Source organism: Spinacia oleracea, chromosome 5 (genome assembly GCF_020520425.1).
Source record: "Spinacia oleracea cultivar Varoflay chromosome 5, BTI_SOV_V1, whole genome shotgun sequence".
NCBI lineage: Eukaryota > Viridiplantae > Streptophyta > Magnoliopsida > Caryophyllales > Amaranthaceae > Spinacia > Spinacia oleracea.
In genome coordinates this window covers 126,136,828-126,157,825 of record NC_079491.1, presented here as the reverse complement: position 1 = coordinate 126,157,825, position 20,998 = coordinate 126,136,828, and the positions used below count along the sequence as shown (strand labels likewise).

General features: G+C 38.7%; 2 protein-coding genes across 2 annotated transcripts; both read right to left on the bottom strand.

Moving 5' to 3' along the window:
- Nucleotides 1-10,734: 10,734 nt before the first annotated feature.
- On the bottom strand, nt 10,735-12,069 carry LOC130462015 (mediator-associated protein 2). Its single transcript, XM_056830344.1, has 3 exons — nt 11,643-12,069; nt 11,350-11,524; nt 10,735-11,243 (listed from the first exon to the last, which is right to left on the bottom strand). The coding sequence occupies exons 1-3, from the start codon at nt 11,952-11,954 to the stop codon at nt 10,987-10,989; spliced, it is 744 nt and encodes a 247-aa protein (XP_056686322.1). The 5' UTR covers nt 11,955-12,069; the 3' UTR covers nt 10,735-10,986.
- Nucleotides 12,070-12,653: 584 nt separating this feature from the next.
- LOC110779386 (cyclin-A1-4) lies at nt 12,654-17,183 on the bottom strand. The gene is made up of 11 exons (XM_021983904.2): nt 16,759-17,183; nt 15,273-15,663; nt 14,947-15,080; nt 14,736-14,828; nt 14,375-14,508; nt 14,205-14,280; nt 14,028-14,104; nt 13,872-13,905; nt 13,365-13,514; nt 13,120-13,254; nt 12,654-13,010 (listed from the first exon to the last, which is right to left on the bottom strand). The coding sequence occupies exons 1-11, from the start codon at nt 16,966-16,968 to the stop codon at nt 12,948-12,950; spliced, it is 1,497 nt and encodes a 498-aa protein (XP_021839596.2). The 5' UTR covers nt 16,969-17,183; the 3' UTR covers nt 12,654-12,947.
- Between the last annotated feature and the right edge of the window lie 3,815 nt (nt 17,184-20,998).

The following is a 20,998-nucleotide window of genomic DNA, read 5'->3' as shown; positions in this document are numbered from 1 at the left end:
AATCTACGGATTGAAGCAGGCATCCAGGAGCTGGAATATACGTTTTGATGAAGCAGTCAGTGACTTTGGTTTCATCAAGAACGCAGACGAATCTTGTGTATACAAGAAGGTCAGTGGGAGCAAAATTGCTTTCCTAGTATTATATGTCGACGACATATTACTTATCGGAAATGACATTCCTATGTTGAACTCTGTCAAGATTTGGCTTGGGAAATGTTTTTCGATGAAAGATCTAGGAGAAGCACAATACATATTGGGCATCAAGATTTACAGAGATAGATCTAAAAGGATGATTGGACTTAGTCAAAGCACTTATATCAATAAGGTGCTTGATAGGTTCAAGATGGCGGACTCCAAGCGAGGCTACCTACCCATGTCTCATGGAATGACTCTAAGCAAGAATCAGTGCCCAAAAACACTTGATGAGCGTAGACGAATGAATGGGATTCCATATGCATCATTGATTGGTTCAATAATGTATGCTATGATATGTACACGCCCGGATGTTGCGTACGCACTCAGTGCTACGAGCAGATACCAGTCAGACCCAGGAGAGGCGCATTGGACTGCTGCCAAGAATATTCTGAAGTACCTGAAAAGGCACAAAGATGACTTCCTGGTCTATGGTGGAGATGATGAATTAATTGTTAAAGGCTATACGGACGCAAGTTTCCAAACCGACAAAGATGATTTCAGATCACAGTCTGGGTTTGTCTTCTGCCTCAACGGAGGAGCAGTAAGCTGGAAAAGTTCTAAGCAAAGCACCATTGCGGATTCTACAACTGAAGCGGAGTACATTGCTGCACATGAAGCAGCCAAGGAAGCTATATGGCTAAGGAAGTTCATAGGTGAACTTGGTGTAGTCCCCTCCATTAAAGGACCAATAGCCCTGTATTGTGATAATAACGGAGCTATTGCACAGGCAAAGGAGCCTAGACACCACCAGAGAGTCAAGCATGTACTTCGTAGATTTCACCTTCTACGAGAGTTCGTTGAAAGAAAAGAAATCGAGATAAACAAGATTGGAACTGATGACAACATATCAGATCCATTGACTAAACCTCTGCCGCAGGCGAAGCACAACTCGCACACTGCAGCCATGGGAATCAAGCATATTGGAGAATGGCTTTGATATTCCTATTTAATGTTTTAAAGTTTTAGAGTTTAAATCTTTGTAAAACATTATTGGTTGATCATTCACAATAAATGAAAAGAATTCATTTTTCCATTTAATTTGTGGTTTATTAAATTATGAGTCCCTTCAATTTGACAATATATTCAAGATAGACTGTCAAGACCAGTCCTGTGACTAAGAAATGTCTATCAAGTGAACTTGAATGTCAAAGGTTGAAAATGGTCCCTAGTCGGAGTTTTCTATAAAAATTGGACGCGTAGAAAACGTTAGACGATTAGAATGCAAGATGACTAGTAGTTCTGTTTCTTGAACTATGTGGACATGGCAATGTCATAATCATTTGCATAGATACTTACTTTGGGAAGACTAGTATCGGACAAGACCTATGAAACTTTACTATAAGAGATGAAAATCTGTAATAAGTAAATTTCATTAAAATTATTAGACACTAAATCCTCAATACCTGAGTGATTTGAGATTACTTGTTTGAGAACTGGTTGCTTTGACGTTGACCAACCGTCGCACCGTAAAAGGAGGCTATAAAGGCAACGCTCAGGTAATCACCTATCAAACGAAGTCTAATCTCAAGATCGCAAGATTGGGATTGTCCTCCCATAAATCGGGATGAGATGCTTAAAAGTTGTACAAGGCCACTCGGAGAGCTAGAAACTGTGAAATGCATGCCCGTGCTCGGATGAATCATAGGCTATGATTATCTGTTTATTTGATCAGTTGAACTCTGAAACCGAGGAACACCTCTGGACATAATAAGGATGACAACTCTTACCTTATGTTAAAGAGCAAGCATCGAGCGACAAAGGAATTAGGAAATGCACACTTGTCCCTAAGGACAAGTGGGAGACTAAAGGAAATAATGTCCTTGGTCCAAGTATGCATTCAATGTTAAGTCTAATAAATGCGGTTCAGTATTAATTAACAAGTTAATAATTCAGTGAGATCAAGTGAGCTGAATGCCTAGCTAGAGGCCGCTTCAGTTCAAGTGGAATTAATGATATTAATCCACAGCTTACTCTTGACTGAACCCGTAGGGTCACACAAATAGTACGTAAACGGATCAAGTATTTAATGGCATTAAATACTCCATCTATGGATATTCGGAATCGACGGATCTTGGTTTCAGTGGGAGATGAGATCGTCACAGGCAAGAAATGAATACTCCGGAAACGATGATATTGCCGGAAACGGAAATATGGATCGTATCGGAAATATAAATATTATCCAAGTCGTAGATGTTGCCAGAAACGGAAACATGGTACGTATCGGAAAATATTATTGGAAATAGAAATATTGCCGGAATCGGATATATTGCCGGAAACGGAAATATTGTCAGAATCGGAAATATTATCGGAATCGGAAAATAATTCCGGAAACGGAAATATTAAATATTTGTTCGAAACGGAAATTGATTCCGGAATCGGAAATATTGAATATTGTTCGTATCGGAAATGAATTCCGGAATCGAGAATTTAATCGGAAGCGTATCGTACGAATTAGCATCGGACGAGGCCTGCCAGACGAAGGCCCAGCACGAAGCCGGGCCATCGTCCAGCAAGCCAAGCGCAACAACCACACGCCAAGCATACGACCAGGCCCAGCGCAAAAGCCAGGCCCAGCCGAAGCTTGGGCGCGCGCGCGGACAAGGCTGCGACAGTGGGCCTTGCGCTGTGCGCTCGGCGTGGGCCGCAAGGCCTGCGTGCGGGTGTGCGGTGCTTGTGCGCCACTCGTGTGTGCTACTCGAATCCTAAGGCTACCGGGATTCGTAATATGATTAAATCTAATCCTAATAGATAAAGTTTGTTTAAATTAGAGTCCTAGTAGGATTATAATTAAATAGATTTGTATTCTAATAGGATTATAATTCCTTTCCATAAACTCTATAAATAAGTGCCTAGGGTCACATATTTACATCGAGCATTCAAGTATTCAAAGTGAGTTTTTGAGAGAAAAATTCAGTCACACATTTGCCTATAAAGTGCCGAAAATAATAGTACCTTAAGGGCGATTCTAGTTGGTCAATCTTAAGGCGGATCCGGACGTGCTGTGGACTATCTACGGAGGGACGACACTTGGAGTCCTAAAGACTTGTTCTTGTTCGGTTCGGGCGCAGCTAGGGAAGGCACGCAACAAAGAGTATGCATCTAAACTATGCTAAATGATTATGTGTAAATAATATGTTTTCCTGGCTTTATGGTTTTTTCGCATGATTTATGAATTGTCATATGTATCATAACCTAACACGAGAGGCTTAGGATAAGGGGTTTAGAGTCAATACTCAGAATATATTATGTGTTGTTGTGTGTTGTTTCACGTCAAAACTAGGGACCTATTTATAGGGAAGAGTTCGTGGAAAGATAGAATTGCAGAGTTCTAATCCGCGAAGAGTTAGGAAAAAAACACGTACCCAGGTACTTTCAGCGCCCAGCTCTGGGCGTCAAAGATTTCGGCGCCCAGCTCTGGGCGTTGAAAATAGGATCCTGGCAATTTCAGCGCCCAGGGCTGGGCGTTGAAATTGCTGTTTGGGCCGTTTCTTTGTCAGATTCGGATTCCTAGAATCCGGAGAGTTTGAGATTAATTCGAGTCTTTTAGCGCGTATCAATTTCATGACGGAATGCGTCTGGGCCCGTTACGAACTCTAGGTTCGTTAGGATTTTAATTAATACGTAACTCTTATTTCCGAATCCTATTAGGAATAGGATTCTCGCAGTTTTCTATCTCATTTAGGATTTATGTTGGAATGCAACACCTAATTCTGACAGGTTTCTATCTTTTACGATTTCCCACTTTTAGAAGTTACCTTTTACGGCAGTTACTATTTTTAGCAGGTTTCCATAAATAGCAGGTTTCGGGTAAAATGAAATGGGGAATCGAGATTCGTTTATTTTATAGGAGATGCATTGTCAAGTGGAGTTTTTATGCTTTCATCATCGAACCTTTCCCTTGCGGGAATGGGGACAAAAGTAGGTGTCTACAATGTGACTACCTTGACCATGGCAATGTCGCACAATACGACATTTACAAGAGAAGTAGCAAATCACTACTCGAACGTACCTCGCACTAAACGAGTCTGGTTCAAACTATTCATGATCCATGTCACCATGAATGCATAAAAACGTATGTCAAGCATTATAGCACCAAGCCAATCCAGTAGCTACAATTGGGGGCTTGAGAAAAACACTCTAAAAATGCTCGAAATGACAATTTTATCGCAAATTCTTGACGCTAATGCTATACACACGTCATAGGGGCACAATCCTAAGCTTTAATCGTGTAAAACGAACCTTAGAATGGCTACAACCCCTCCCAAATTCTAAGCACTACTTAGAATAATAAAGTCACCCCACTAACAAGGGTAACTGAAAATCGCGAGTCACCAAAACTCCGATCAAACTACTGCACATAACGCTCGCCCTACAAGCGCCCGTTACACAGTCTACGTCGTTCCAAAGAAAAAGCAAAAGAAAAATCAAGGATAAAAAAAACTGTCAAATTCTGCCCATAAATCATTTTCAACGCCCGGAGCTGGGCGCCGATATCTTTAACGCCCAAGCCTGGGCGCTGAATCTCTCTACTGGCCAAATTTTGCCCAGATATAAAAACAAGAAAGAAACATCTATGAATCCTCGCATCGAACGAAGTAATAACCCGTGCACACCCACACAGAAGGTGCTACACTAGCTTGTTCGAGCACCTGAACGAGGCGTGATGAAGTACTCCAATGCAAAAAATAATAATGATATCCCAACGCCTGGAGAAATGTTCTAATACATGTTGTTAGGCCACACAAGCCTACGTCGCACCATAAGTTCAACCATCCCACGGTACAAGTCTAAAAAAAAGAGAGTAAGGCATATTGCACTAATGCGGGCACGACCAAAGAGCATGTGTAAAAGAGGCAAAGACTACTTATCGCCCAAATTCAAAATAAAAGCCACATGATTGCTACATTAAGGATTAAAGGTAGCAAAACATTACCTACCACGGAAGGGATAGCTCGCACCTACAAGAGCGGAACCCCAAGGCATTTTTCTCGAAAGAACCTACAAAAATCGTACGCCAAAAGGAAGCATCCCAACATGCATACTTGGGGGCTCCAAGCTACTAAACAACCATAGCAAAATAAAAAAAATCTCGAAGCAAATGTTTGAACAATCGAAAGGGCACGATGTTTGAGCCCACTTCATGAATGGGCCTGAACCCTATCAAGCTTCTAAGCAAACTATTCAAAATCAGTCATTGCTCAAAAAAAATGATTCAAGCAAACTGATTAATGGACCGCACACAACGGCCATTCTATGAACGCTCGTTTGCACATACATATCATCATTCTAAGTATTGAACATTCACGAACACATTCAAAAGAAAAAATATATACGAGCGATCAAAAATTTACGCCTCAAGGTATGTTCCTCGGGCCATATAGACTTGCCCAACTATTGCAATAACTGCACGCCTTAAGAGCGACAGTTCCTTTAATTAAGCGCCCCAAAACGACAAACACCGTAGTCCACCAATTGGCTACGGCTTCTCGAGAAATCATCACGATCACTCGGCTCATTGTGATCTCTAATAAAATTCTACGTTCCAAAAATAAAGAAAAACAAAAGAGAAGAGAATACGTAGAATCTCCAAGTGAAATAAGCGAGCGGAAAAGAGGCAGATCTGCCCAATAATCAAATCCGACGCCAAATCCCACGCCTGACTTTGGGCGTTGAAGATTAATCCCACAATCGTTCTAAGCTAAGAAATGGCGAACGAATAAGGAAATAATAAACACCGTTGGTCCACTATTAGGCTACGGTTTCTCGAGAAATAATTATTCACCAATCAACGGTGATCTCAAATGAACGGTTCGTTCCAAAAAAAAAAGAATTTCTAGACGAAAAGAAAAAAAGAAAACGAACGAACAAGAGGCCAATTGTGTCATCAAGAAACCTCGCCAGAAATCATTTTCAGCGCCCAGCGCTGGGCGCCAAAATCTTTAACGCCCAGGTATGGGCGCCGAAAATGAGCCCAGACCCAGAAAAGGCTCTGACTTCTATAGGGCCCTGCCGTATCCATTCGACTCGAAAATTGCCGATTTCTTTACTAAAAGTCGCACCTCACGGCTTTGTTAAGAGTAGCACACCACTACAAAGATCGCTCGCACTTACGAGCACAATCCCAAACATGATCAAGGACATCACAAAATGCGTATCCCCAAGGAATCTCTTTGACAAGAAATGACCATCAAGCACGAATGCTTGGGGGCTCGAAAGAAAATATATATTTCAAAAGAGAGTATGCAAAGTTAAAACAATATTCCCAGACTACGCTGTACGAAGTCCCGTGTTTGGATAACCTCAAAAAATAAAACCGGTTTACGACCTCAAGACAAAGGTCGCCGTTGATACTTATACATAGTCCCCTAATCAAGGACCCAGGTAGTGGCAAAATTGAGCCGTAAAGACTAGCTCAAAACCACAAAAGAAGATGACCACGAGACTATGGTCCGTCTAAACACGTTGTCAACCCACATTCAGGTTGCAACTAAATCCGAGCATCCCTCGAAAGAATTCGCTCTTACAAAAATGAATAAAAAGAAATTCTCAAAATAAATCACAAGAACAAATGAAATAGGGACTTGCCCACCTCAATCGGGCAAGATCGCGACACTTACCCCGCGAGTCCCAAATCGAAAAGACGAATTCAGGTTCGCTCACCTACAGCGAGCGGGGCGTCCACCCTTAGCGGACAAAGCTCGCCCACCTTCAGTGGGCGGGGTCTGCGTCACTAACCGCGTAGGTCCTCAGTTTTCGAAAAATGAAATCTTCAAATTCAAAATAGGCTCGCCATCTTCAGCCGGCGGGGTCTACGTCACAAACCACGTAGGTCCTTATTTTCAAAAAAAACACAAACAAATTTCAAAATAGATTCGTCCACTTCTATCGGACGGGGTGTCCATCCTTAGCGGACAGGTTCGCCATCTTCAGCCGGCGGGGTCTACGGCACAAACCGCGTAGGTCCTTATTTTCAAATTTCAAAACAGATTCGTCCACTTCTATAGGACGGGGCGTCCACCCTTAGCGGACAGGCTCGCCATCTTTAGCCGGCGGGGTATGCGCCACTAACCGCGCAGGTCCTTAGTCGCTGCAGCGATAACTTTTCTGGTTTTCCCTTTTTCCAAAAATTAAAAGATTGGTTTTCCTTTTGTCCAAAAAAAGAACGATGTGAGTAGTTTTCCTTTTTTCCAAAAATTAAAGGATTGGTTTTCCGTTTTTCCAAAAAAGAACGATGTGAGTAGTTTTCCTTTTTTCCAAAAATTAAAGGATTGGTTTTCCGTTTTTCCAAAAAAGAACGATGTGAGTAGTTTTCCCTTTTTTTCAAAAATTAAAGGATTGGTTTTCCGTTTTTCCAAAAAAGAACGATGTGCTAGATTTTTCTTCGTTTTACGTCCCATAAAAACAAGGGGGTTTTCTCGTTTAGCTAACCCTGAAAATGAGAATCTTTAAAAACATTTTTACCTCGTGATTGGGCTTGGCCAGGCCCAATTACACTTTATAGCTTTAATTTTGAAAACATCTGTAGCTACTCCCAATGACAAAGTGAGGGAGTTCCTACGCCTCTTTAGATACTTCCAATGACAAAGTGAGGGAGTTTCTATACTATCCCTTGACAAATCCCAATGACACGTGAGGGATATGTCGACACTTCAAGTGATGACCCTTAAGTCAAATGTTATCACTCGGGGGCTCGTGAGACCCTCGCAAAACAAGTCACCTACACTATGGCTTGTGTGACGCACTCCGTCTAATACTTTGACCATCGTCTTACTCCAAGACTCAGTCAAAGTGGGAGCTAACTGTAGACACCTACTTTTGTCCCCATTCCCGAAAGGGAAGGTTCGATGATGAGAACATAAATCTCCACTTGGCAATGCATCTCCTACAAAATAACGAATCTCAATCACCCTTTTTATTTCACCCGAAACCTGCTATTTATGGAAAACTGCTAAAAATAGTAACTGTCGTAATGGGTAGTTGTTAAAAGTGGCAAGTCATAAAAGATAGAAACCTGTCAGAATTACGTGTTGCATTCCAACATAAATCCTAAATGAGATAGAAATTACAAGAGGAATCCTATTCCTAATATGATTCGAAAATAAGAGTTACGTATTAATTAAAATCCTAACGAGCCTAGAGTTCGTAACGGGCCCAGACGCATTCCGTCATAAAGTTAATACGCGCTAAAAGACTCGAATAAGTCTCAAACACTCCGGATTCTAAGAGTCCAAATCTGACAAAGAACTCGGCCATTCATCATTTTCAACGCCCAGCCCTGGGCGCTGAAATTGCCTGGATCCCATTTTCATCGCCCAGAGCTGGGCGCCGAAATCTTTTACGCCCAGCCCTGGGCGCTGAAAATACCTGGGACGTGTTCTCTCCTAATTCTTTGTGGATTAGAGCTCTACAATTCTATCTTTCCACGAACTCTTCCCTATAAATACAGCCCTAAATTCGACGTGAAACAACACAAAATTCATATTCTGAGTATTGACTCCAACCCCTAAGCCTAAGCCTCACGCTGCGAAATTGATCACGCGTTCTGTCGCAATCGATCCAAAAATCGAACAGAACGTATCCTGTCCCGTAATTTGAGATTCGTTAAATAAAAGGAGAAATAGCAAAGTCAAAGTGGTTAGTTTTCTGAGAACCGTGACGCACCTCTCAAGGGTGCGTCGTAATGTGTCCCTTTTCCATGATTTAATTGCTTTCCTCGCCCTTTTATAAACTGTTAAACTAATTAAATCTGATTGTTCTATCACGCCTAATAAAGATAATATTTCGGGAAATTGAACTATCATGCTAGGTCCCTTAAAACAATCTGAATCAGATAATCGCGATCGATCTAGTATTACGTGTTGCATATTGTTAAAATCAACTCAAATTAGTTTAATAGTTAACGCATGTCCCTTCAATTATTTATGCTGAGCTAGTAAGGATATCCTGCCTCTGGAGTTATCGAAGAGCGAGTACTCCTCTCGGTAGTTACAGTCCCCCGAACCCTCAATCTCTACCTTGCGGGTGTATGTTGAGAGATCCCCACACCAGGGATCACAAGGGAACCTATGGCCGTCGTGTTCAAACATAATTGCACTCCCTTTATGTCACGATAACCGGGTTTTGTCAGTTTTTCTCATTGTCGTTAAAAACTGAATGACGACTCCTATATTACTAGTCAATTGGGTGTAAACTCACAGGAAATCCAATTACACTTGATTTGACAAAAAAAAACGTCACACCCACGAGGGGCGAGGTCACGCATTAGCCTCGTGCTTTTTCGACCCCCTCACAATACTGATCCACATAGATTGGTTCTTATATGGACATGATCTGTGTAGAGATCGATTCTGATCTGAACATGATCTAGTTCTGATCTGATCTGGACATATCGATTCTGATCTGATTTGATATGACCTGGACAGATATGTACTGATCGGTTCTTATATGGACATGATCTGTACAAAATGGTTCTTATCTGGACATAATCTGGTTCTGATCTGATATGTTCTGATCAGATCGGTACAAATCAGTTCTGGTCTGGACATGATATGTAAACATCGGTTCTGATTTGGATATGATCTATGCACATCAGTTCGGATCTGGACATGATATGTACAAAGCAGTTCTGATCTGTACATGATCTATACAAATCATTTCTGATTTGGACATGATCTGTACAAATCCATTACGATTTGGACATGATCTGTACAAATCAGTTCTGATCTGAATATGATCTGTATAAATCTGTTCTGATTTGGACATGATATGTACAAATCGGTTATGATCTAGACATATTTGTACAGATCGGTTCTGATCTGGACATTATTTGTACAAATTGGTTCTGATATGGACATCTTTACTATTATTCAATTTCTTTTCTCTCTCTTTGTAACTAATTATTGCTTTTGTTACATGAATTTGAATGTTTTATTTGTTTGTGTTTTATTTATGCCTTAAGTAATGCTCCGTATTACGTAGGTCCTAATTACATCGACAACAATATTTTTTTATTAAAGCAATAATAGTAATAATAACAGTTATATAAATACATACCAATTAATAATGGTGATAATATTAATTAATTAATTGTTATTTAATAATCTGATCTGAATTTTTTATTATTATTATTATTAATAATTAATTAATTAATTGTTAATAATAATAATAATAATCTGATCTGATATGAATTTATTTTTTCTGATCTGATTAAATCTGAAATAAATAATAAGGTCCTGAAATAAGGTGAACTAAACAAGGTCTAAGTGTGGAGGGTATTTTAGTAGTACAAGAGGGATATTAAAAGTAGATTTACTAAAATAACTTCGGTTCTTCACTTATATAATAGAGATTATTTATATATCCGTACATTTGTGACACTGTGTGTCTTGGATATTTACTACTTAGTATATAAAACACGAATAAGTCACTTAAAACACGCGCGTACTCGTATAGTGGTATAATAACATCAAATGTGAAAGGAATTATAGTGCGTCAAAAGTTTTATAGTTTGGTGTTGAAGTTTATAATTGAATGGGAAAAGGCAATGAATATGAGAATGAAGATGTTTATGTTCCATCTCCATAACCCAATAAATAAACTTGTTTAGATGAAAATGAACACCTTACTAATTAATTCAAATTGATCGATTACCCAAAATATATGAAATTGAAACAAAGATGAAAGCATAAAAATAACATAAAAGCAAAAGATGTCTAGATTAACAGAAGAGATGAGAAGATAGTAGCAGCAGCTAGGTGTTGAAGACAGAAAGACAGATCGAGAATGAGGCAATCAAGGTTTTGCATTGGCTTTCCTGTTTGCCTTGATACCACGATATCTCTTTGTCATATTGATACCACGATATATGTTTGTCATATTGATATTGATATTGATATTGTTTGTGTGTGCTTCATTCTTTGTCATATCAACCGAATTATGTTTATGTTCATCAACTGATGACTCACTGTCATCATCTAAATGACTTTGCATCATCACTTCATTTGGCTCTGGGAAATTCACAAGGTTTACATGCCGCGATATCTTCCCAGCTACCAAATTAAATAAAAAATCCAATTAGTAACAATATAATATAATATAATATAATTAATATAAAGAATATAACAAGTTAAATTAGTTGACATAATACATACATACCGACTTTAGTTCCGGTAAGACCAGGCACAAAAACAGTTAATTCAGCAGCTACTGGAGACGGAAAGTCCATGATGGTATATTCTTTACCAGATTTGGTGTTAATGGTTCCAATTGGTCCATCTTGAATGTCAAGGTCTAAGGATACAACTTGGTGTTCATCAAAATCATCAAGAGACTGCATGATATGGTACAATAATAAGCTACAAACAATTAACATATATAATAGTTGAATACTTGATTATATTCATATTAATAATGTTAATTGAGAGATATAATTAATTATGTTTACGTACCAGGTGAAGTGGGAGTTGAATAAGCCAGAGTTCAGTGTCATCGTCGACTTGTATATCTATAAGTGGCTCTTTAAGTTCCAACTTGAAGTCAGAGGAAGGTTTGTAACCAACAACATCATTATCATTATCATTATCATTATCATTATCATTATCATCCTCATTATCAGATTCAGATTCAGATTGAGATTGAGATTCAGACACTGAATCAGGCACCACCAAATCATTGGTATCCTCCTCCATTTGTTCAACATCTTCATCAGTTGTATTAGCCGCTACTTCCTCATTTCGACTATCATCACTCTTTGACTCCATTGTGGACTATATTAATTATTAGCTTAATTAGCTTAACTAACAAAGTAACAAGGGAGGGGAGGAGTAAGTTCAGTTCAGTGTATATATTATGTTATAGGAGTACATATATATATATATATATATATATATATGCAGGTGATCTGAATGGAGTTTCCATTAAAGAAGGGCGCTGGTTTCCAATGCATCAAAATCACCTACATATATGCATGCGTACACTGTACACACCATCAGTTACGTTAATTATATTTATGCCCCTTCGTTTCTCGTCTTGGAAGTTGTCATCCCTCTACTACTTCCAACCTCTATTTTAATATTCTCTTTAATGCTAATCATACTTCAAATCTCTCTCTACTTATCAACATAATAAAGAACAACAGTGGCATTGTTAGGGAATTTGAGATCAAGGAATGGGACAAATTAAGAGTTAAGTACAAATCAAGATTCTACTTATCAACATTAGAACTAACATTCTCTCATACATGTTGTGGGGATAAAAACAAAAGGTTGTATTTTGGGGGTCAATTAATATTCCTTTACTATGCAACTAGGCGTTTTGGTAACTAGTCCAGACATTAGGCATTTAATATTTTAGGCATGTTTTGGTAACTCTGCCTTACATTCCTGTTCACTATATACTTATCTAGAAGTAGAATGTAGTAGTAAATCAACAATAATAAGTAAAACAAAGATGAGACGAGAGACAGGAAAAAAACTTGTTTGATTATCTAATTAGATGTTAGATAAGGAACAAGTTGACCATATTTACTTATTCCCAATTTCCACACACGCATGCATGCATGCTCCGGGAGAAGCAGTGGGACGGGGACGGGGACGGGGCTCAAAAAGGAGATTTTTACATGATTGATTGCTAAACATGACAGAACAGCCATTACATCAGAATAACTTGCTACAAAGCCCATCAACTCATATGAACCCAGTAAGTACCCTACAAGCATTTCATGTCTACTCGTACAGAACAGCCCACCCGAATCCTTAACTGTCGAACAACTCTGACGGTATTGAGGGAGGACAGTTCTTCTTCGCCACAAACTTGTACTGAAAACACAACCAAACATTACATTTATATCAGTCTCTTAATCATATCCTATAAAATGAAATATCATAAACCAAATGAAAACAGACAAGATAATTCATTTGATTATACCTTATGTTGGCTGTACTTCTCTCTGATTGCTGACAAACTAGAGCTGCTGCTGCTCAAGCAAAGCTGGTGAAGAGCTTTCACGCAGTCATGTAAATCAGAAGCCTCATAAAGTGTGTAATGTTGCAGAGTTGAGTTCTGCAAATTTCCAATAAACAAATATATCATATCACCATATTTTCTCAGAGGCTAGGCTAGGCTAGGCTACAAGGGAATTCGCAGTCAAACAAAATCCTATAACCACATACCCAAGGTCTTTGAGACGGGCTCAGTATATACTTGGCCAAAAATACTGCTGAAGCAGCAGTCAGTGAAGGGGCATACTGAAGCATGTTGTAATCCAAGAGAGAACATTCAGCTACATAGTTTGACAAACAGTCTAACTGCATTGATGGAGCCTTCAAGGGAGAAAAGCAATAAATAAATAAAAGTTAGAAAAAGCGCACGTGTTACTCACAATAAAGACATTTCAAAGAAATTGCCATCAATATAAAAAAATCTCAATGCTGGAGAATCCTTGGAAAGAAAACACCACACCAAGGAAAGAAATATGAAGCATACCATGCATAATTATTGCTACAATTTTACAAGAGAATGTTTAGCGAAATTGCTAAAATTATATGTATGTATTTAGGATAGCAGGAATATAATGAAATCATAAGCAAAAGGTAAAGGTAAAAAGTCAAAAAAGATATCTCCAGCTAGAACTGTAATAATGGATGTAAGGATGACATAAGTAAATAACTGTATATTACCTCACTCATCACTTGTGCAGCACGGACGAATCGCCTAATAATCAAACAAATAAAACAAAACATAAGCAATAGTAAGATGTCATTGCCTGCTTCAACTAACCAAGCCATCATAAGAGGAACTCTCAGAACGGTAAATACAAAAATATCCTTGTCTACCTTAAGAAACATTTTGTGGTTGGGGCAGTCATTTCAAACTTCAGGTAGTTAAGTACCGCAGTCTCCATTTCCAAAACCTTTACATACACAAGAGCATTTATCAATTGTTAGCTATGCAAGTTACGGTACTTCTCAGGTTATGTTGCAATGAGTGAAAAACAGTGTTGGAGCCCAAACCTCATCTTTAAAGTATGTGTTATCTGTAATGTAACAGAACTCCTCCACCTGGGGTGCACATATCTCCTCATATTTTCTGCAGACGCCATACAGTCTTCACTTCAGTAATTTTTTTCGCAGTGAAACACACAGGAACAGAACAAAACAAAGTGGAATATTAAGTAACTTACGCTGCAATCATCATGCAAGCCACACCTAGCAACTGCAAACGTTGTCGGTTTATAGTATTGCCGGAAAGATATCTATCTATGTAGTTAACAGTCAAATATAGTGTGTCGGGGACTAGCCTGTATTCTTCAGCAACCTGTAATAATTATTACAACAAGAAAAGGAATTCAGTTTTAGAAAATTCAAGCTGGCTGAAACTATAATTTTAACAAGAAGTTTTGTTTTTAACTTGTGACATCACAGATGTACTTAAAATGTCAAAAGGCCAATCTGACATTTAAAATTGCAATTCTTTGAAATGTCAGACAAATTTTTAAGCCAAAAAAAATACATTTAACAATTCAGGTAAGAATACTAAGCTACCTCTACAAGCCAATCAACAAGTATGGCACGCATGCTGGCATTTATATCTTTCTGAATCTTCTCAATGAAGTCCGTCGAAGGTCTTTTCAATGTCTGAAATCACATAGAAAATGGATCATTATAAGAGCCATGGGAGCTAATCTGGTGAATAGGAGGAAAACGGGCAGGGAGGAGAATCTGCAAGCTACTCAAAGATAGGGAAATTTCAAACCTCGGATGCACGTAAATGCTTGTAAATATCACAAGCTATTGTTGCACAAAACTGAGGATCCATGTACTTGTCATCAACATCAACTACTTTGTCAACTTCCATTTCTGAAAGTAATTCTCGCTTGCAGTAATTTCCTGCAAATGGAACAATGAACATGAGAATCAAAGACAGTTCGACAAAGTTTTAAATAACAATCTATATACAGAAAAGCTACACACATCAGACATCAAGAGACCAATTTCTTTCCTTCAAAGAAAAGAGACCAGTTTCTGTTGTTGTAGACAGTAAAGGATATCATATGAACGAGAAATAGAACAATAATAAACCTGCAATTTCCACTTGGTCATCAATGTGAAGGTTTTCAGATGTCTTTCTTTGAATGGACCCAAGCATGACTGCTTCACTCTCATCCAAGTACTCAAACTCTGGGCTCTTCAATGAATCACATGTGGACATTGAATCTTCCATAGAAACAGAATCTGCATCTGATGGACTTGGAGATATATCCATCCTACTCGAAGCTGAAGGAATACTGGTATGATATACTTTTGGTAAAGATATAACATCATTTCTCGGCAAAGATGTCTTTGGTGGAACAACAACATTTGATTTTTTAGTCAGCAAAGCCGGCAAGTTACTCCCCGGAAAGTTTGTACCGCTAAAGCTCGTAGCACATCCCTTTTTAGCCTTAATATTTTTAGAAGAAGCACATGGTACCTTCACAATGAAATTACACAGCTGTTATAAATTAACCAACATATTTCTAGGCTGTGAGGAAAGAAAGAGCATACTAATAACCCTTAAAAGTTGGAAGGAGCGCTACTCGATAGACTAATGTTAATAATCATAATTGTTAATAATGTTGGAAGGATTGCAAGGCTACCCTAACATGTTGGAAGGATTTCAAGGCTACATGATTTGATAAACTAAGGTAGATTTAAATCAGGCGTTGTTACAATAGCCACAATAAGGTACTAAGACTACTAACTAGACAACAAACCCATCCTAAGCGGGAAAATAATATCAAACATACCAGTAAGTGAAATTACATGATAAACTATATGACCAGAAAACCACTGTCAATAACTTTATGATTTCTAGTTTCATCGCCGAATAGCAGAAGTTACATTCTTCGAGGACGAGTCTTCTTAGCACAAGGCTAAGTCACACATCACTTGGACACATGAGTACCCCAGTCCAAGTAACACAAGACATACGACGTATAAATCATATTTTGTACATGACTGCTTCTAAACAGAAGTTAAGATTTTCATTCCATATTCATGATGAAACACTAACTAATATTATCACACATTTTAAACAGTCAGCAGTATTTCCGATATCATTTACTCACAAGTTATGCATTCTCTGGACGGGTTTCCATGGATTTATTCTTTTTAATTTTTACTTTTTGATTTTTTTTATTTTTTATTAGGAGGGTTTCCATGGCAATAGGGCATAACGTTGCTTAATATCCATAAAAAATTGACACTCACTTATTAGCAAATAATCAATTTCCATGGCAATGGTTAACAACATTGTCATATCTTCTTCATAGTAATTACTCAATTATAATTCTTAATCAAAGCATGATCTTAATATCAAGATCCATTCAACATTCATCATAATAGTACAATTAAAAAATTGAGAACAAGAATTGCTAAAATTGTAATTAAACAAACAAAACCCTCATTAAATATAAGAAAACAAACTAAACCCATAAATACGAAAGAGAAATCGTCCAAGAACTTTTTTTATTAAAGTGAACAAAATAACGAAAATGAAATAAGAAAAAATAGAAAGAATGCTTACGAGAGGGGCGATGGTGGCAGAAGAAACAGAGGAACGACTCTGATTAGTCAAGTTAGAGAGAGGAGGTCGCTTCCTATTGTTTGGGATAGGTTTCGAATTCGAATTTACGTTTTCCGACGACGGAATCCTCACCGCCTGACGCTTCGACGTCGTAGAAACCGCCGGACCCGACGAACCCAGACTTTTCCGGTGAGTTTTAAGTGCCGACATTGCAGAAAGATGATGAATTAAGGGTTTGATTTTCTCTCTCTAGGTCAAATTGAAAGTAACTTCCTTTCAAATTAAAGATGCAATTGCGGAAATAAGGGTTTTGAATTTAGGCGGTGAAATTCAATTTGGGGGTTTTTCTTTTGATTTTAAGACCTGACCTTTCCTTTCCTCATATACTTTCTTGAAAATAGAGGTAAGGACGTAAGGCCGTGTTTGGTTTTATTTTTATTAAAAGGGGAGCGTATAAATACAATTCCTCTGACTTGTAGGTGACCTATTGGTAGCATCACAGACCAATAAGTGGTTGGTATTTTAAATGTTTTGGACCACAACGTCTTTATTTAAGGTCACTGCTTCGTTATTTTAGCTGCAAGAATTTTAACTTGTAAATTTAAATTTTGAATTTGAACGTTAAAAACTTTCTTTTTCTTGACTTTTTGTCCAGCACTCTTGCCAAGGTTTGCAGTTTGCAACGCAATGTGTCTTGCCAGTTTAAACTCAAAACCCCACAACTATAACTAGAGGTGTCGAAACGGTTACTCGAGTCGGGTCCGGGTTTGGTCATCTCGGGTCTCGGGTCATGATCTGGTCGGGTCGTGTCGGGTCATTTTATTGTCAGGTGCAGGTCGGGTTCAGGTCGGGTTCGGTTAGGTTGAAAATTTGTCGGGTCATGTCGGGTTATTTTTCCGTTTCGGTATAGGTCGGGTTCGGTTCGGGTTCGAGTCGGGTCTTTTTCTAGTCGGGTACAATTATGGGTCCGGGTCTTGACGAGTCGAATCAAGTTCGGATCGGATAAGTACCGGTCGGTTAAAAGTCAGGTCGGGTTCACTATCGTGCACGGGTTAAGACTGGGTTTGGTAGCTATCAGGTTTAGTCAAGTTTTAACCTTATAATTAACTTTTATAACTTTGGTTAAATTTGGTTTAACGCTTTTCACTTGTTCTAGATTAGGTAATTATAAAAAATAATATTAACTTGATTTAAGTTATTATTTAGTTAGGTCAATGACAAATCGGGTTGTCAACAGGTCGCGTAAATTCAGGTAACGGGTTGTCACGAATTGAGTCAATAACAGGTTTCATCGGCTTATAATCGGTTTCGGGTTGACATCAGGTCGGGTGTTGAATCGGGTTCGGGTCATTATTCGGTCGGGTAAGCTTACTCAGGTTTGTTATTGGTTATATTTCGGTCGGGTGTCAGGTTCGGGTCCGTGTCATGCGTTAACGGGTCGAAATCGGTCGTCAATTTTAACGGGTTGGATACGGTCGGGTTACGGGTTTCCTATTTTAACAAAATTTCGGATCTCGGGTCGGGTCCGGGTCTTTAAAAATACAGGTCGGTTCAGGTCGGTTTTTCGGGTCGGGTCAATTTTTGACAGCTCTAACTATAACCACAATGTCTCATATACTTTCTAAGTCGTTAAAAATTGACCCGATTTAAAAATACGACCTGAACTAATTGAATTTGTAACCGGGCATGATCGGAAATTTTGGTAAAACAGATAACTCGTAACCTGCGGACCCAACAAAACCAATAACCGATTTTAATCTGATGTTGTAAGATCTGAACCTGAACTCCACATTCGACTGAAAGATGATCGATAACCAAACTGACCTGACCTGACAATGATCCTTATCCGATTCGATACCTGGCCCGACAATGACCTTAACCTGACTATTACTCGACAAAACTTGTTAGTGACCCTACATGTGGAGTAAATTAATATTTTACGTTTTAATATTTGAGATGATTAAATAAGTTACTCGCTCGAAATTTATATTAACTTTATATATGTATTGAATTGACAATTAAACACGATGACCGGATTTGAATAAACTCATATTTGAAATAAACCAAATGCACAAGATTTCTATAAAATTAGGAAGTAAATAAAATAGTGCATTAGATTTAAAATATTTATTGTACATTATAATGGTAATAACACAAATAGAGAGTAGTTATGAAATTAATAAATCAAGGATATATCTACGTCTATATGAAAAGTATTTTTTTTAGGAAAATTTGTAATTATTAATCCAATCTTTGCCCGGTTTTCTTTAATTAAGCCTACCTATGCAATATTTCTAAATAATCCAACCTTTATGACCCAACTACTATTATTAAGCCTGGATGACCGGTTACCTGCTACAAAGTCAAGAATAATTTGTAATTATTAATCCAACATTTGCCTGATTTTCTTTAATTAAGCCTACCTATGAGATATTTCTAAATAATCCAACCTTTATGACCCAACTGTTAGGTTATGATACATATGACAATTCATAAATCATGCGGAAAAACCATAAAGCCAGGAAAGCATATTATTTACACATAATCATTTAGCATAGAATAGATGCATACACGTTGTAGCGTGCCTTCCCTAGCTGCGCCCGAACCGAACAAGAACAAGTCTTTAGGACTCCAAATGTCGTCCCTCCGTAGATAGTCTACAGTACGTCCGGATCCGCCTCAAGTTAGACCAACTAGAATCGCCCTTAAGGTGCTTAGGAATTTTCGGCTATGTGTTTGCAAGTGTATGGCTGATTTTTATTTCAAAAACTTACCCTTTGAATACTTCAATCGTACCCATAAATTGTGACCCTAGGCACCTATTTATAGGGGTATGGAAAAGGAATTGTAATCCTACTAGGATGTGGATTTGCTAGTTAGAATCTTATTAGGACTCTAAATAACAAAATCAATCTATTAGGATTAGGATTTAATCTTTGCACGAATTCCAATAGGATTAGGATTCCCGCACAAACGTTGCACGAGCCGTACACCCGCGCAAGCCTTGCGGCCCACGTCAGGCGCACAGCGCTCGGCCTGTTAGGTTATGATACATATGACAATTCATAAATCATGCGGAAAAACCATAAAGCCAGGAAAACATATTATTTACACATAATCATTTAGCATAGTTTAGATGCATACTCTTTGTTGCGTGCCTTCCCTAGCTGCGCCCGAACCGAACAAGAACAAGTCTTTAGGACTCCAAGTGTCGTCCCTCCGTAGATAGTCCACAGCACGTCCGGATCCGCCTTAAGATTGACCAACTAGAATCGCCCTTAAGGTACTATTATTTTCGGCACTTTATAGGCAAATGTGTGACTGAATTTTTCTCTCAAAAACTCACTTTGAATACTTGAATGCTCGATGTAAATATGTGACCCTAGGCACTTATTTATAGAGTTTATGGAAAGGAATTATAATCCTATTAGAATACAAATCTATTTAATTATAATCCTACAAGGACTCTAATTAAACAAACTTTATCTATTAGGATTAGATTTAATCATATTACGAATCCCGGTAGCCTTAGGATTCGAGTAGCACACACGAGTGGTGCACAAGCACCGCACACCCGCACGCAGGCCTTGCGGCCCACGCCGAGCGCACAGCGCAAGGCCCACTGTCGCAGCCTTGTCCGCGCGCGCGCCCAAGCTTCGGCTGGGCCTGGCTTTTGCGCTGGGCCTGGTCGTATGCTTGGCGTGTGGTTGTTGCGCTTGGCTTGCTGGGCGATGGCCCGACTTCGTGCTGGGCCTTCGTCTGGCAGACCTCGTCCGATGCTAATTCGTACGATACGCTTCCGATTAAATTCTTGATTCCGGAATTCATTTCCGATACGAACAATATTCAATATTTCCGATTCCGGAATCAATTTCCGTTTCGAACAAATATTTAATATTTCCGTTTCCGGAATTATTTTCCGATTCCGATAATATTTCCGATTCTGACAATATGTCCGTTTCCGGCAATATTTCCGATTCCGGCAATATTTCCATTTCCAATAACATTTTCCGATACGTGCCATGTTTCCGTTTCCGGCAACATCTACGACTTGGATAATATTTATATTTCCGATACGATCCATATTTCTGTTTCCGGCAATATCATCGTTTCCGGAGTATTCATTTCTTGCCTGTAACGATCTCAGCTCCCACTGAAACCAAGATCCGTCGATTCCGAATATCCATAGATGGAGTATTTAATGCCATTAAATACTTGATCCGTTTACGTACTATTTGTG